The sequence below is a fragment of the Lepisma saccharinum genome, chromosome 27 (genome assembly GCF_977018435.1).
Source record: "Lepisma saccharinum chromosome 27, izLepSacc3.1, whole genome shotgun sequence".
NCBI classification, from domain to species: Eukaryota; Metazoa; Arthropoda; class Insecta; order Zygentoma; family Lepismatidae; genus Lepisma; species Lepisma saccharinum.
Genome location: NC_139255.1, coordinates 57208331 through 57227408, shown reverse-complemented (window position 1 = coordinate 57227408; position 19078 = coordinate 57208331). Strand labels below are relative to the sequence as shown.

At 38.0% G+C, this 19078-nt stretch overlaps 1 protein-coding gene across 2 annotated transcripts in view; it reads right to left on the bottom strand.

The window, feature by feature from the left end:
* LOC145980371 (ATP-dependent RNA helicase DDX24) overlaps positions 1-19078 on the bottom strand; it is a 40479-nt gene that overhangs the window by 15635 nt on the left and 5766 nt on the right. The window contains exons 1-5 of one of the 2 annotated variants that reach the window (XM_083113435.1): positions 16086-16245; positions 7425-7745; positions 7284-7385; positions 2520-2655; positions 1429-1697 (exon numbers count right to left, since the gene is read on the bottom strand). In XM_083113435.1, the coding sequence (XP_082969561.1) occupies positions 1429-1697; positions 2520-2655; positions 7284-7385; positions 7425-7745; positions 16086-16235 (978 nt within the window). In that variant the 5' untranslated portion in view covers positions 16236-16245. Of the gene's footprint in view, positions 1-1428; positions 1698-2519; positions 2656-7283; positions 7746-16085; positions 16246-19078 lie in introns of those variants that run through there. The other variant, XM_083113434.1, reaches the window with a different exon arrangement.

Sequence of the window (19078 nt, the reverse complement as noted above, 5' to 3'; positions counted from 1 at the left end):
TACGAAACCTCTTTTAAAGTGAGTCCCGATTACCATTTTTGTCTTTGAATACAATTTTAATAGACTGAAAAGCTCCAAAAATACGAAATATTTTATTATGCATCCTGCCCTCCAAAACGAAACCATGTGTTATCCACATTTACTATTCCGGCCCCTCTCCCCCCCCCCCCAAACTGCGTATGCCAGAGTATTGAAATACAAAACATTTTATTTCTCTTTTAAATCATAGTTACCCTCATATTTCACTTTCAAGAACTTGTGCTTATTTTCAAGGCATCACTCTGAAAGACGCGTGTGCTTGGAATGCTGTGCTTTTCTTCATGCTACATGGAAATAATAATTCAAATTATTATTATTATTATTAGTGGTAGTAGTAGTAGTAGTAGTAGATGTAGTAATAGTAATAGTATTGTCCCAGATCTTTGACTGTGGTAAATTGGCCATTTAATTTTTTTTCCACAGCATTTTTCATAAAATTTCACAAGCTCAAGGGGGGGGTTTAAACCCCGTAACCCCCCCCCTTGCGTACGCCACTGTAATACAGGGTGGTGCATATTGCATCTACCAACTTCAAATGACAATGGAAAGGCAGTGAATGCTTGTAGTAACTTTATCTGGTTTTGAAATAAAAATATACACATAGGCATTTAATACAGTGCATAATATGGATAATACAGTGCACCTTGAAAATGCCCTCCTTTTGCTTGGATGCGATGCGGGAAGGCTTTCATGATGCACATCTCAACATGTCCTGTGGAATAGCGTATATTTCACGGCGTCTGATGGTTCACAACATTACCTGTGTGTCTCTGAAATACAGGTGCATGGCAATTTTCATTGTTCCGTCGCAGTGCCTGCTGCATGTTTGGATGAAGGCTTCCACCGCCACAATCCGCATCTGCACCGGACAACGCTCCATCCATACTAATTACCTGACTTCCAACTCTCCACAGATGTAGGTATGCCACACATGCCTATGTGCATTCTGGCAGAATTGCCATCTCAAATTGGTAGATACAACATGTGCCACCCTGTATTATAAAGTTGACACCAGTCATGTTTGGTGCACGTGGGGGACAACTGTACACCAAGCACGTGACTGAAGTTAGAATTGTAAAATTATGTGACTCAGAGGTGCTCCAGAACTGCCCAACTGTGCTTAGAACAAAGAAAGAACGTTCAGCTACACAAAAGCACTCATGTGTAGTATAGTACAGTGTTGCAAACTCGCAATGAATATTGATGGGGACATCTGTATCTCACTTGCCTAATGGAGGGTAAGTAATTGTACTGGTGGATACATAGAGAAAGGTAACTCACACAAATATGCCATATTTGCTTTACACTGGCAATACTGTGTGTACATCTAAACCTGCCATATAAGCTGTGCAAAAAGTAGTTTCATATCAGCCACCATCAAATTCTTACCTTAATATCTGTATATTTCGCAGCAGCTGCAAGATGGTTCTTCACTTGAATTGCCAATTCTCTTGTTGGGGTCAAGATTAGGGCCCACAACCTTTTGTGAGGCACGTAGGGTTTATGGACGTCATCAAGTTCAATGTTATCAATCACTTTCACACAATTTGGACCGAATGTCTCTGCCATGTCGGATTCCTCATCACTCTCAGACAAATGTTCTTCCTTGTCTGACGTCACATGACTTCCAGATGGCTGCTCGCTTTCTGTGCTGTTAGCTGTGCAAATATAAAACAAAATTAACTGTGTTTTTCTTCTTATCACCCAGAAGATCCAACTAACCCCCAAATAAAGACTTACCAGGGTAGTAACTGGGGGACATCCACTGTGGAATTGAACACAGATTGAGAGGAGCGAAAAATTGGTCATAATAGGTTCAGATTATGAGGGAAAGGTAACAGAGTTTATACTTTGTGTGGTTACCATGACAACACGATTCGATTAGACATATGGGTTGAACATGTAACATAAGAATACATGAATATTGTGGTGACCCGGACTCCATTTATTTATTTTTATCTCTTTCAGCCACTTCCTTCTCGCCACTTTCGAGTGTGAGAAGAATCACACTGCCAGTTACTCGTTATTCAAACAAACTCTAAGATCACAATCACACATTCTTTACAATTCACCCTATGAATACACACGTTCAAGCCCATCATCAGACTTGGTGATTGAGTGAGTTTATTTTATGGTTTTCTGCCACTTTAGGCTAATCACGACGATGAAGATGAGTGATGTTATGATGTAATCGATCAAGGGACACTTATAAAGAACACCCATGGCCAAGCTGGTGTACGAACCTGGGACCCCAGGTATCATAGCACCGTATGCTAACCACACAAGCCCCATCATCAGACTTGGATGATGGAACAGTGTTTGAAATATTTGTGATAAAAATTAATACAGGCCAGGAAACTCCCCCCCAAAGAAAAATTAAGTGGGAAGATCACTTGTGTTGCTTATTCATAAAAAAAATGTTATTCTCACCGACACATAAACTGAGGTACAGAATGGATACAAAATGCAACTCCACTTACCATCTGCTTCCTTCTCCCGAAGATGAATAATCCCTTGCAGAATGGGAATTCCAAAGGCCAATGTCTTCCCACTGCCTGTCTCGGCAGCACCCAGGATGTCCCTGCGGCCTTTAATAGCAGGAGGAAGAGTGAGTGCCTAATGGACAAGTAGACAAACAATTATCAAACTATGGGTAGATTTTGTCTTGACTCCATAGTATATACATGAACTGCTGGCAATATTTATCTGCTATAATATGAGCCGTTGCGGGCAAACTCACAAAATGCAAGTTGCGGGAATCGGAACTTTTCCAAACATCTGTCCCATTCTAAACCACGTGCACTGTCCTATTCTAAAGAAAATTTAAGAGAATTAGAGGCGAGGCAGATGCCTGTCAGACATTGCATGAGTTCCTACAGTCTTCAATGTATATGATACAACAATAAAAAAAAATCATTTTACGACTTCAGCCTTAATATCCCCAATATCTCATGTTGTGAGTAGACCAGAGTTAGGACATATACTAATATCACAGCATTGGTTGATATTAATGGTATCACCATCAAACAGTTTTTAATTATTGATTCATTAAGCGCAATATTTATCCTGGATCAAAACAGTACGCAAAATGTCAAATGATTTTCTCACGAGTCAAAATCAACATGCTACGATATTATGCTAATTACAGTAAAACCTTGATTTTAAGTTTTTCAGGGGGACCATGCTGAAAAAACTTACAATGCGAGAAAAGTTAAAATCTAGTAAAATTCTATAACATGTTGCTACGTGGGGACCATCGAGATTGAATGCGGGAAAATGTAAAATTGAGGAATGTAAAATCAGGTTACACCATTTTCATCCATTCTATGCCAAAATTATGTGGCAAAAGATTTTTTTTTACAACCAAGCAACAGTTACTTTACTTATGATTAGTCACACATAGGAGATGCAGACAACTCTCTCTATTTTCCGCTAAAATTGCTACATAGTACATCTCCAGTGTGTGCCAAATTGACTAATTTACAACTCTACCAGTGGCGTAAACAGCGCCTCCGCAACCCTTGCGTTTTGGGGGCACAGTATGCATGATAAATTAAAAAAGACCAATAGTTCAAAAAAAGTAGAAATAAATTACCAGATTAGAAGAAAACCTCCATTCTAATTGATTACGTCACCGAAGGGTAGAAGACAGGAAAGAAAATGCACTTTTCTCCTACAGTGCTTTAGATACTCTAGTAAAGCAAAGTAAACAATAGATTTCAGAACGTGATACAAATCAATGGAAGCTACACGTTTTTAAGCCCTAACGGAACACACCGAAAGACAGTTAGTGGAATCCACAACGAATTTCCGGGAGAAATATGAAGGAGATGTATATTACACTGTAGCTACAGAAATTGTATGTTTTCAGAATGTACTGTCAACTCAAACCAAAAGGAGAAACATGTGGAACATCAGCGAACTTGCAGACTTCTTCTTGATAGAAAACAAAATTCTGACTAGTAGCATTCCTGACTTGGTCCCTTACATTGAAAGAGGAACATAAATTGAGAGTATTTGAAAATAAGATCCTTAGGAAAATCTTTGGACCTAAAAGGGATGAGGAGACAGGTGAGTGGAGAAGGTTACATAATTTAGAACTACATAATTTGTATTCATGTTCACATATTATTAGAATGATTAAATCAAGAAGACTTAGGTGGGAAGGCCATGTGGCACGAATGGGAGAGGAAAGAGGAGTTTACAGGATTCTTCTTGGGAAACCTGATGGTAAGAGACCTGTAGGAAGGCCAAGACGAAGATGGAGGGACAACGTTGAGATAGACCTAAAGGAAATCAGTAGGGATGGAAAAGAGTATATAGATCTTGCTCAGGATAGGGACAGATGGAAGGCCTGTGTTGCTGCAGCCATGAACCTTCGGGTTTAAGAAGGCTAGAGAGTTAGTTAGTTAGTTAGTTAGCATTCCTGACTACGCACTGCTTATATGCTGTATTTCACCCTACTTTTGACGTCTTCTTCATCTGAGTAGTAGTATTCTAAGTAAAAAAATAGATCAAAAATGACTTGAGAAGCACAATGACAAGAGTGAGAATGTGTGGGCTGGCACTGTTAAGCATCGAAAGTGATTGAGCTCGAACTGGACTTGACCAAAATAGGACAAGAATTTGTTTCCATCAAAAAATACTGAGGACTGGTAATGGGCATTTAACAAAATCGTATTTTTTGTAGTAACAGTGTATTTTCATATATAATTATAACCAGGGCCCGGATTTTGATGACCTAAAAACCTTTAAAGTGACAACGAAAATCCTGTAAAATGACCTAAAATCTTTGAAATATGACCTTTAAAATGAGAACAAAAGTTCTGTAAAATGACCTACAATCTTTGAAAAATGACCTTTAAAATGACAACAAAAGTCCTGTAAAATGACCTACAATCTTTGAAAAATGACCTTTAAAATGACAAAAATCCTGTAAAATGACCTAAAATCTTTGTAAAATGACAACAAAAATCCTGTAAAATGACCTAAAATCTTTGTAAAATGACCTTTAAAATGACAACAGAAGTCCTATAAAATGACCTAAAATCTTTGAAATATGACCTTTAAAATGACAACAAAAGTCCTGTAAAATGACCTAAAATCTTTGTAAAATGACCTTTAAAATGACAACAAAAATCCTGTAAAATGACCTAAAATCTTTGAAAAATGACCTTTAAAATTACAACAAAAATTCTGTAAAATGACCTAAAATCTTTGAAAAATGACCAAAAAATTCGTACAAAACTCAATCTGCTTATTGAAAATAATATACATATTCCAAGACAAACAATTTAACAATTGCTTCTTCACTTGGTGTGTTGTACGGACTGTGAATAAGAAACTTGACAATGTTGCATTTCGCGATTTTCAGACAGGCTTTGTTGTGCTGGTAGTGAAACACAGAGTATGTACCACAAGATAACATTCAGACAAAACAGAAATTGTTGAACTTCTTATGTTTCATCATTCAATGACACAAATTTTTTAAAAAAATGACCTAAAAATTATGCAAAATTTTAAAAAATGAACAAGAAATAAAAAATGGTAAACAATGACCCAAAAAAATACATTTCTGCCACCTGAGGAGGGTGTTCAGGATTTCTGTACTAGTTAGCAATGTCTCTGTTGCACCAGTCAAAAGATGAAATGTCATCAAAATCCGGGCCCTGATTATAACATATACTTCTTTACAGTTTGTCTCTTTGTCTTAACCTTTCACATTCGTTTTTACATCTAATATAAATGTAGGCATAAATTAATATTTAAAAAAACAAAAACAAGCACAACTGATAGTTGCAGGGGGTGCAGACCATGTTAGTTACGCTACTGAACTCTACACTGGGAGGAACTAGGCACTGTCGATGAACAGCGACAGCGAAAAATCAGGCGAAGCCAGAGCTGACTCAGTTGGTAGGTCCAAGTCCTGCTCAAGCCTACATCTAAAATTTCCCTGTTTCTTTAACATTGACATTGATCTGACATGTTTTGTGTCACTGGTGCGTTCGTTTGTACACCCAATTTCTGAAAATCTTCAAATTTTCAAAAATTTGTAACTTTCAAAATATTTGTTGGACAAGACTAATATTACATATTTGTCATCTTGGACCAAGTATCTATCAGTAAAAAAAAATGGAAGCAAATCCATGACTATGAAGCAACGTTTTGTCTTTCAATTGGGTGATTTCAAGTGGAATGACCCAATAATGAACAAATAAAATATGTGTAATTTATGGGTGGATAAGACATGACTTGTGACAAATTTTCATATCAATCCAGGATCGTGGACAGCCAAATTGCTAATGCTCTTATTCTTGGTGTGAGTGGTTCTGGGTTCGATTCCCGCTAAGAGCCCAAAATGTCATGTTGACTCCATTCATGAAAGCTATGTAACAGAGAAAGGTCACTTAACAGACCTGGAAGGGGTTAAGGGGGTGTAGTACTTTGTACACTTGGAAAGTATCAGTAAAGAACATGTCATTAAGATTTATTTTTAGGTAAGTGGAAAGGAAGAAGCAAATAAAACTGGAATTCCTGAAATCATGCAATTGTAGTTTGATGCTTTGTGCTTCGTTCCAGCAGTTAGAGATGATGGTCCCATTTCTATAGTCTGGAGGGAAAACTTATTTGAGTAGATGTATGTCTTGTGCATCTGTGGAACAGCATACAGGAGTTTATAAAGTGCTAATTGAAAGTGAATAGCAGGTCATGACAGGGCTTAGCATCTTGGACAAAGTTTCCATTCTGATGCAAGCTGGGTATTTATAAATATATGACCCAAAAACAAAATGTCTGTCATCGAAATCTTTCATATATTTTCTAAAAGATTCACTTGACATCGCTTCCCTTTCTTAAGATAATGAAATGCAACCATATCTCAAACTACCGCAGCAGAGCACAAGGCAGCTATATCGCATCTCCTTTAGCTACCTACCATGGAACAATTATAGGAACTTTTTGAATGTACCTTACATAAGGAAATAACTATGGTACTTATATTAACACTGCCGGCCCCCATGGCAGAGTGGTTAGCACATTGCGCTACGATGGCAGGGGTCCCAGGTTCGAATCCTGGACTGGGCATGGATGTTTGTGAGTGTCCATTCATCAATTTCATCATATCATCACTCATCCTCATCTTTTCGCAAATTAGCCAAAAGGGGCACAAGAAGCGAAGTAAAATATAGCAATTCAATTAATCATTATATTAACACTGAAGTGATTTTCATGCACACAACATGCACCTGAATATGTGTTGGTCCTTGGAAATTTAGATCAGTCAAAGCTGTTAAAATACAGGGCATTATGAAGAGATTATTCCATCCTGACATGTCTTGTGAAACATCATTCTGACAGCCGTCACTATCACCATTTTGTGAAACATCTTTTTGGGCACTGTCACTTTCAACATTTGGGGGAACATCCTCCTGACAGTCGTCGCTTTCAATATCTTCTGGAACATTATTCTGACAGGTGTTGCCAACTGCCGAGGAATTTTCCTGGATGATCAAGGCATTATCTGCACCAACTGTTGTTTCTCCCTCTCCACTTTTGGTTTTGTTCGCTTGCTTTGACTTCTTCCTCTTTTTCTTCTTCTTCTTCTTCTGCTGCTGATGTTGTGGACTCAAAACATATTGTCCAACTTTAGCTCTTTTCTCTGGTGGACCCTCATTAACTTGATCCAACTTACGCTGCTTCTTTCTGTCCTGTAAAGAGTAAGAATGGGGAAACTGATAAACAGACACCGATTATTGTACTTCATTAAGATCGAATAAACTTTTAACAGCATGGTACATTTCTAAAGGTCACTGATTTTTGATGGCTATTATAAAATAAAGTCGAAAGGAGGAAATGTAGAAAACCAGAGATCGGAGAAAAGAAGAAGCTTTCTTTCTTTCAAGTCTCTCTCTCTCACACACACACACTTACACAGAGAGATATACAGACAGAATTCTTTCATTCTCATTCTTCAATAAAATATGCACAAAATGTATAAAGACTTAACTGGTCAATTCATATGATAATAATAAACATCCTACGTCACATGCCGCAACATACTTGTTAAAAATAACACAAAACACTTTAGGAGTTAGTCCAAGCTTTCGATTCCATCTTGGGATCATTATCAGCGCTGGTTGAGAAATTGCGAAGGGGACACGGTTGAAGTTCCGCTGGTGCTACTTGCTGTATCTTCCAGATGTTGTTGCGGTATTGCAGTGTTGGTAAGTTCTTGTTTGTTGAGATTGATGGCTGAAGAAGATGGGTATTTAAGTCTAACTGTGATATATCATGATAAATAAAGATTTCCACACAAATTGTCATAGAGATTATTTGTGTTTTTGATCATGTGTACACCTTCTGTAACATCCCACTCAATTTTTCCTTTACCCTGTACAAGTGGAACTTCAACCGCATCCCCCTTAGTCATGTCTCAACCAGCCCTGATGATGATTCCGAAATGGAATCGAAAACTTGGACTAGCTCCTAAAGTGTTTTCTGTCGTGTTCTTCGGGTGTTTTTAACAAGTATGGTTTGACCAACCATGTTTTTAGAAAGTGAATACAGACAATTAAACTGCACACATAAATGTTCATCACCATTATTTTTATTCATGACTTGACAATCTTTCTTATCCTAATTGTATTTTGTGTTCCACACACTGGAATAACAGCTGCAGTCTATTAACAACACAATTTCTCATAAATTAATATTTTGCAACTCTCAAATATGCAAATCACTGTCTTCAAACCTCAAACTCACAGTAAGACTCGTTTACAGTATTATCAATTGATTCCTTATCCACTTGTGTAACTGGAAAAAATACTAAAAAATCAAGCCAAAAATTCTACAAGATGCAACATTTCTGAAATATTTCTGACTCGACCAAGTGTTGAGTTACAGTGTACTTCATGCCATAATAAGGCAACCCAGTAATATTTGAGGAAAATGCATAAAACACCATTGTGGACTTTCTTAGTGGGTGGAAACAGTCAAAGGGCCAGAATTACTGATCAAAATACAAATAAAATTGACAAATTTAATCGCACCCTAGCAATAAATTTTAAGTGCTCCCCTGTGCTTAGCACCACGCCATGAAGGCGTATAGGGGGTGTGGGGGTAACGCCCCACACACACTTTCTTGATCCGGTCATGAGTGGGGGTGATGTGATCAGCATCACGCCCCTGACCGCCTTTACCCCCCAGGGTTTCCCCCAGGTACCCATGTCATTCGACACTGGGTGGGCGCCGGAGCCGCTTCCGACGTTAGAAAAGTTCCCGGATTTGAACCAGCCGGGGATCGAACCCGGACCTTGAGCATGGTAGTCAGACGCGCTACCGACTGAGCCACTTAGCCTCTTAAAAGAAAAACTGGGATTTCATTTAAAAATTGTTATCTGGCCTCAAGATCAGTCTGTGCAACTTTTTTACTGAACACACAATTAATGCTTTTATGAAGATTAACATGTTTTGAGGGTGTAAGGGGTGGCCATTTCAAAAGGCACCAAAATGTAAACCTCACTTCCATGAAGTACACTCTGGACTTCCTTCTGCAGACTAACAAATCTCTTGCATCTGGACCTTCAGCCAGCATAATCCTTTGTAGGAATAGTTGTGTCATCCATATGTGTGCACTTACTGGAAGGTAAAACTCGGCTTTACTGTATTTTTCCGTTTGCAACTGTTCTTTCTACATTCACATGCAATGTTAGTTGGACATTGTCACACACCGTAGCCGTGCGGTCTAAGGTGTGATGCTTTGGATTCCGGCTACAGGAGGTGCACAGATTCGAGTCTCCTGGGGGGAAGCATAACAACTTCTCTCCTGAGATTTTGGCCTGTGTATCAGACCGGTGGCCACCCACCATCGTGAGGAGATTGGGAAGCTACGAATGAGTGTAACACGGTCATGGAAACCTACAAGAACGACCGTGGGTTCATCGTGCTGACCACAACTGGTTGGTTAGTTAGTTCAGTTGGTGTTTTAAGTCCACTTTATGCAGAGTAAGGCTAATTGGAACTGGACCTACAGTTTACAGTGGGAATCGAACCACTATGTGCCTCCACCGGGTATCAGACCTGGGGTTTGTATGTTAATTGGACATTATCCATTGACTAGTGCTTTCAACTGTTCATATTCAAACACTACGTCTCAAGAGAGTCTCGAAAATCAGTATAGTTAAACAACTAGACAATGGATAATGCTCAATTACACTGCATGTGAATGCATTTTATTATTCCCATTTTCCATTACTCTCTCCACTCACTCCAGCACACATTTTGCCACGTTCACTCCCATAATCTTATACATTATCTGCAATCACAAATTGCACTTACAGATAACAAGTCTGTGAACACGTCAAAGGCACAGGACCAATCTTAGCTCTCTTCTCATGCTACTTCTGTGTTCAAACAAAATAATGTTACATGAGTGCAGTGAAGTGTAACGGAATGGGGAACAGTGTTGTACAGTGGCGGCGAGCTATACGCAACTGGAGCAGCCGGTGCAGGCCCCAATCGGGGCATGCAAGAGGGCAGCTTCCTGCTAAAGAAGTGAATTTCCTTTTTCTTGCCATGATTACTCTTGTGTTGTTAGTGATGAGTGGCTTGGAAGAAAATCCTGACCCCAGCGCCATCGAGGACGTCATGGCAAAACTTGACTCCATGGCTGAAAAACTTAACACAGTGATGAAAGATACGGCCATGTTGAAGGGTGAAATATCCAAACTTACAAAGGAACTTTATGACACAAGAGAAGAAAATGCCACGCTTAAACAACAAGTGCTAATGAACGAGGATGTTATAGATAGATTGGAAAGTCAATCAAGAAGAAATAACCTTGTATTCCACAAGTGAGGAGACATGGGCCAGAACAGAAAACTTAGAGGGAGTTTTTATCTACGGAGATGGGAATGGGAGACTGATGATTTCAATATTGACAGAGCACATCGTCTCGGTAGGCCAAATGGACGAACCCGGCCAATAATTGTGAAATTGGCATTTTCTACAAGGAGGGAGGAAATTTTAATGAACAGTTATAGAGCCAAGAATACACCAGTCTTTATCCAAGAAGACTTCACGTGACGAACTGAAATCGTACCTTATAGAAGCAAAGACTCGTGGTGAACATGCTAAATTACAGTACAACAAGTTACTGATAAATGGAAAAACCATATACTTTGGAAGAACCGAAATCCCCTAAGAACGTCTCGTCAAAACCATCTTTGGAACACACAAGTAAATTTGGCAACAATTTCGTACATAGGATACCAATCATCTCTAGGAAAGAAGGAAGTCGAAGACCTCGGTGAAAACAGCAGGACTCCCCCCACCCCTTCACATAGTAGACAATTGCCAGCATCTGGAACTGCAGTTGATAGAACGTGGACGTCGAAACCCCCCAGGGCATGAGGTTCGGAAGGTGTGTGCAGCTTCTATGGAAGGATGAAGACGGTAGCCAAATCTCGGAAGCAGGTTGGAAATCCCCCCTCCCCCAAGTGTCGTGGTAGCAGAGGAAGAATGTCAGCCTGGGGGGGGGGAACTCCCCTAAACATAAACACGTAAGTTTTCAGACTAAAATATTTAGCATGGTGTACCAAAACGTTCGTGGGTTGCGTACCAAAATGTAGGTGTTCTCTCAGAACTTATTATCTAAAAATTACAGCGTCGTAGCAATTACAGAGACTTGACTTAATGAAAACCATCTAAATTTGGAACTTTTTGATGATCGCTATAACATGTTCCGATCTGACAGGAACGCGACTGACTCGGGGAAAAATCTGGGCGGGGGTGCTCTTCTAGCAATTCATAACAAATAGACATGCTCATAGGGAAATCTAATGAGGACCCTAATATTGACTCTTTGCTTGTGAAAATTGTAATTCATGGGCTCCTACTTTTTATACCTGCTTTGTTTACTTTACTCTATGCTGTAATGGCGAGTCTTACAACTTATTTTATAATTTCCTTGAAAGGCACTGTAGACCCCACATGACATTCTCCTCATAGGGGATTTCAATATCCCTCGGAAAACAAGCAACGAATACAACCTCATTAATGCCACGACTCATACAATCTTATATGCTTTTTTTTTAATTATGCAGCATAAATAACATTCAAAATAGTAACAGTAAAACTATTGATCTTGTTTTTACTAACGTTTTTGGCATGCAGTTGACACAAGAATCTCAGCCCCTCGTGCCTGAAGATAAGCATCATCCCTCTCTTGTGATTGAAATAAAACACACAAAAAGGACACAACGTAATCATCCACCGAACAACTTCTCTTACAATATCAAAAAAAGCTGACTTTAATAAACTTTACAACAAACTATCGGTCGTTAACTGGGACACACAAAAACTCTGTGACAATGTAAATGAAATGACATATGTTTTACAATATAATATACGACGCTTCTGACGCGTGCATCCCCTTAAGATGCCTAACCCCTCCTAAATATCCATGCTGGTTTACTGCCAATATAATTAAAAAAATAAAAGCAAAGGTCGAAACAAAGTACAGATTCTGATCGTACATAAATCGCAAGAGGCAAAATAAACAGCAAAATCCAGTTTCTTTAAACCATGAACCCATACAATATTTAATACAGTCGTTGAAGAATTTGTGAAATACTTTCAATCTGTGTACGCAAAAAATACGGCAAAGTACAACCTCGAAATCATGGCAAGGCACACAGAGAGCAAAATGTTAGATCAGTGTGACTGAAATTGAAGCAGCTGTGAAAAAATTAAAGCCAAAGAAGTTGGCGTGACCAGACAAAATCCCGCCCTACATAGTTTTAAAAATCCTATCTTTATTATCTACAATGCGATGTTATCTTCTATGCAGTTTCCTGAACGGTGGAAAGTTACTCCTGTATGTCCAGTACCTAACTCCCCAGAGAACAGAAACATTCAAACCCAACACTTGATTAATTCTTGGAAACTTATTTGCAGATGACCTGAAATTATTTTAAAGAATAAAAAGTATTGAAGACTGTGTTTGTCTACAACAAGACATAAATCTATTGAGTGTGTGGTGCTTGTGCAACGATCTTTCTTTGAATGAAGCAAAATGATATTCTGTTACTTATTCTAAACAAAGAACTGTCTTAAATTTTCAATATAAAATTAATAATACCAATCTTGAAAAATTGGAAATGGCCAAGGACTTAGGAATTTATTTTGACTAAGGTAACTTTCACTCACCATATTAACAAAGGGAGCGAATTTACAATACCGGAAGTATCTCCAATTTGTTTGAAATTTGGCATACTCAGTAATTTTGGCCTCCTAATCACGAATCTGCAGTTGGAAATTTAGCGGTCATGTCTAGAAATTGCAAAATAAGATGAAATAACTCGGAGTAAACTCCCATGATTTATGAAGAAAACAACTATTTTTTGCAATGATTAGTGTTTCAAAACTATGTTTACGATGACCCTTAATTTTTACTATGTTGCCTAACATAACCTAACCTAACCTTACCGTGAATGGTTTGTGGGGCAAACATTTTTTCCACCTTCTGCAAGATGCCATTTTCCCAAATGCAAATCAACGCTTCATGCAACGGGTAGCGAACTTCACTTGTTCACATCATCAAACATGGCTACCATAATAGTGTATCGACAATCATAGCGTTAGTATGTTCACGTAATTTCACAATTTCTGGAAGTGACCGCCAATTTTTAACTGCAGATTCTTGATTACGAGGCTGAAATTAGCGAGTATGCGTAATTTCAAAGCAATCGGAGACACTTCCGGTATTGTAAATTTATACCTAACAAAGTAATAAGGGACGCTTACACACTTATCGGGTTCTTTATTAGAATGGGCAGAGGCATTCGAGACACCCAAACACTTAAAGTATTATATTACTCTTTAGTACGCTCAAAACTTGAATTCGGGTCTGTCATACAGAACACTGACAGTATAATACAGACTACAAAAATAGAGCGAATACAATCAAAAATGTTACGTTACATGAAGTACAAACTTGAAGGTACTTATCCCAGGCTTGATTTGTACAATAATCTAATAGACGAGCTCAGAATACACAGCCTTCACGATAGGAGGTCCGTGACCTGCTGCTGCTCTGGAAAATATTTAATGGGAAACTACACACTCCTCTTTGGATCTCACAATTTAAATTATGCGTTCCTAACAAAACGCAACCTAATCATCAAACTTTTTTTGTGAATAGTGCAAACAAACATTGTCAAGGAATCCCGCCTCTGGAGAATGAGTGTCCTCTACAATGCCTTAGAAAAGCATAACAAAAATATTGATTTATTCTGTATGTCTTGGCTCCGTGGTCACATCCTACACCCTCGATTTCGAGCACATTTCTAATATTTTCGTCAAAATATAAGTTTCTTCTAAGAAAAGGGTGTTTCATAATAGTGCAGAAGGTAATTTTTTCACATCCACGTGCTACGAAACTTACGTTTTTGTAATATTAAAATTCCTTGCGTACGTAACGTCAACACGGTTTTTGACTTGTGGGATGGGATAATTTGAGACATGTTAGGAACGAAAGGGGAGGGTAGTATTCTGTGGAAATGGACAATAAAGACAATTAACATATGACTTAACTTTGACACGCAATTCAGTGCCTGGCCTTGGGATAAAGAGGTAAGTTATCTTCTGAGCTTTAATTTTTTGGTAAAAATAGTGTTCGGCAGGTGGTTCTGGCTAGTATCTCTGTATCTCTGTTCCATTATGTAACATGCCTTTCAAAGGAACTCTATAGAGAAAGGCAGGGTCGCGGTAACGGTAGAAGGCGGTAGGTTAATTACTCCAGGGACGGAGCCCGGAATCTCCGGGAAATTTGGAGCCAGCAATTTTTATGAAATTTCTTGGGGTATATCCCTGAAAAAACCGACTTTTACAAATATCCATCGGTACGGGTGCAACGAAACTAACAATGCCGCAAGTACAGTTCCACCTCGCAACTTCGAACGGCTACATCTCAACTTTAGACGACTGTACAGTTGTAAATACTTGTTTCCGCACTCCAAAATTTTGTTCTTCAGAATTTGCAACACTCAATCTTAATAAAAATATATAAAAAAAATTCCTTGCTAAATCGAGGGTGTAGGATGTGACCACGAACCCTATGTCTTATATGCAATTTAAAAATGCTGTAATGAAAACACACTCAAATATTGCTCACTGAAGCATGTATGATAACCTATATCTCTGTTCCATTATGTAACATGAACTCTCTCACTGGGTGCCAGCCTGTTGGGTTCATTAATGTAAATAAATAAATAAATAAATAACTTACACCACATGCCATCATTTCACTAAGTAATAGAGAACAGTTTTGACAAGTACTTACTTTGTTCTCTAGCCTTCACCACATCATGTAGCTTCGTTAGGAGATAGGACAAGAACAGTCATGATTTAAAACATTTAAGGTTAACTTACCTTCCCATGTCTTAAATCTTGAATATTCTTGTCCTATCTCCTCAGGAAGCCACATGATGTGTGAAAGCTAGAGAACAAAGTAAGTACTTGTCAAAACTAGTCTTAATTACTTAATGTTACTTTCGCCAGCAACCTTCTCGTATACCCAAAAATACAGTAACGGAAACAAAAAAATCACAAATTGCTGTCCTTGTATTTTTATTATTTAGTGTAGCTTTTATGCCACTTTAGGCTAATTGTAACAATGAGGATAGGATGATGGGCCATCCATGACCAGGGTGGGATGAAAATAGGAACTTTCGGAGTAAGATCGAAAACTGACCACTTAATGCACTTGGTTACTGAGCCTGCATCACAAACGGCAGTCATCAAAATGAAAAATACAGGTAATTTTATTCTACAGCTGACAAATGACACACCAAGATGAAAAAAATAATTACTTTACTGATTATACTGACTCTTTTCACCCATGTAGTCTACAGTTAGTACAAGCATAAAAACACAGTTTTTCCTGAAATGTTACAATGAAAAACTGTTTTATGCTTGTAATAACCATAGACTAGAAGAGAAATAATTGTTTACTTTAGTTTCAAATATACGAGTTATAAATTACGCACCTTTAATGACAAAGTCTTGCCGTCATTTTCTATCTTGTACTCTGATATTTCTTCAATCCCTCCCAGTCCTTCAAGCGCACCTTCCAGCAGGAGTGCCCCTTCTATAGCCACTGGTTTCCACTTGGAAACTGGAACAATTGTTTTAACCATGATTCCTGAAAATATAACCAAAAAATATTTCATTAGAAGGATCGATTGATTTGGCATTTAATTCCACTTTATGCACCGTAAGGCTAATCGGGACTGGACCTAGAGTTTAAAGTGGGATCCGAACCACTATGTGCCTCCATTGGGAATCAAACCCGGGACCCCTTGATTACAAGGTGACAATGCTACCACTGCACCATCGGGGAGGCCATTCATTAAAAGTAGCAGCAACATATGCAGAAATAAAAAAAAAATTTAGGGCCATCTGAAAATAAGGTGGCAAAAATTCTGTCAATGTACCCAATCTAATTCATAATTGTACATGTACGCTGACTAATGTCTCATCAATAGAGGTATAGGTCACGCATTTTTGCAAGTTTCATGTTTTCTTAGGAACAAAACACACATGTCACACAAATTCTGCTTTAGATGTTATATGCTATTTTTACTATGTATGAAAAATTATGTACTTTAAGATAATACTGTTTTCCTTCACCTTGTTAACTAATGCCTCAGATCTATAGATTTTCATGAAAACAATAAGCTAGAATTATTAGGTTCAAATTAATTTTTCATTTAGGTCTCCCTTAAAGAACTTTAAATTGTCAGTAAAAAGTGTTTAAAGTACTTTTTCTCATGTATGACACTTTCTATTGAAATACCCACACCAATAAAAAGATGTAAAAATGAGATGCCAGTGACATTGCAATCCCATGAGTTTGAGTTCTTTGTTTGAAGTTCACTTTATGCAATGAAAGGTTAATCGGGACTTGATCCACAGTTTAAAGTGGGATCCAAACTACTGTCTCTCTCCACCGGGTAATAAATCAAGGACCCCTTGATTACAAGGTAATGATATTACCACTGCATCATTGAGGAGACCCTATAATCATATGAGAAAGTGTAATTTCATTTGCATGTCTCATTATGATTATATTTGATATGAATGGTTTCCGTTATTTTTTGCTCACAGATATGTTATAGTTAAGTATCGACTCGTATTAATATTTATCATGATGTCTTTGCCAACTCTGTACGATATGAGCTACATCTGTAAAAATACTTTCTATGAACTGTTATGTGGAATGTTGCTTATGAAATGTTATCAGTTTGGTACATTATGATTTAGGGTATGGAAGAATAAATTTATTGGCAAGCAAACTGCACAAATTCTGATGGTACAGTTATTCCGAGCACATACAGTAGTCTGTGGAATGCCTCGCCAATGGAAAGCGGGATATTTGCATAAGGTTCCTCTTGGATCTGCTTTTCGCCAATACATAGCCGGGTTGGCATTTTGCCCGGGCTTTTTCGAAAAAAAAAAAAAAAAAAAAACCTACCCAGGTGGGTTTCTCAGATAAAACCTAAAAAAAAAAACAGGCAAAACTGGGTTTTATTGTGTTTTTTTTCAGGTTATGTTTAAAAATATATATTTTTTTAATGAAGTACATTTCCCCCCTAGTAGTAATGTACCCTAACATTCAATTTGTATTGCTTTATACGCTGTCCCAGCTATTTCTGGAGTAGGCAAACAAAAACAAGTCTCTGCACAAGTAGTTATGCAATACCTCCCCCAAAGAACACGTGAGAGGGAATGGGATTCCATGGAGGAGGTGGGACTGCTGATACCAGCATTCACAGCAACGTGTACTGCTTTGCCTACTCGATTTCCTCCCTTCTCTGATGATATGTCCCAGAAATAGGTTGGACAGGATACAGTTGACTGAATGAAAAATTAACATTTCTGTTAACAAATTCTGTTACAAAACATTTGTCCAATGGTTTGTTCTACTCTTCCTGGAGCGTGTAATAGGTAATGCTGTTATCAGTATTCAGGGTTGCATTCCCTGAGGAGATACTTTGGTTTATCCAACAATCACACTACTGCGGGGAGTACAAAATATGTTATAACTAGTGCCTTTTCTTTTGGCAGTAAACAACGTTACTACATACTGGTACCTTATTATAGGTGAGGACTATTAACATTTTACTTTAACAAGAGAAATGTGTATGACGTCAGAGGTCCTGGGCTCGAATCCCAGCATAGCAGCTTGTGACACTTTTGCAGGTAATAAAAGTATTACATCTTCATACACAGATTTTCGCTTATAACTTTCGACTAAGTCGTTTCCGGACCATGGTTCCTTATCTCAAATTGATACATGTGCCCTTCTCCATCATCCCTAAAAGTTTGTATCATCAGCCCCGAAACACCCTATATATTCTTCACAGTTTTGGAAAAAAAAAATGTAGAGCAGAGCAAAGAGCTGCATGGGGAAAATCAGTTTCTCATCCATCATCTTGAAACACATTGTCTAATTTTGCTCAAGTCTTCTAGCTGCAGAAATAATTTTACCTAAATGATTCTAAATTTACAGCAACATGGTCACTAAATAGATGACATTCTGCCCATCCACCCTAACTCATGAACCATATTTTGATGATTTTATCGTAAAATTAGAGTGCAAGTACATAATTCTCCAGTAACTTTCATGCGCAAAGCTCAAAACTATAGTCTATTCAAATGTTTGAAAATGTCAAAAATGATCAAAATATGAAAGTACGGTATACATTTGCACAGTATTTGCTTGAGTGCCCTACACCCTCAAAAAGGGTCGATCATGAAGGTGCAAGACTTACATGTGTATAGAGCTCCAAACCAGACATAAATAACATTTATGTTGCATAGGCAAGCAACCCATTATGATGAGAAATGAGAAAAATCATTTAAAGAATGTTCAGATTTAATTATGCCACAATTAATGACATTTCGGTAATTATGCGATATCACCCGAACACCTCTCACTTGTTTATTTCGTCAATTTTAGCATTGATACTTACCTATT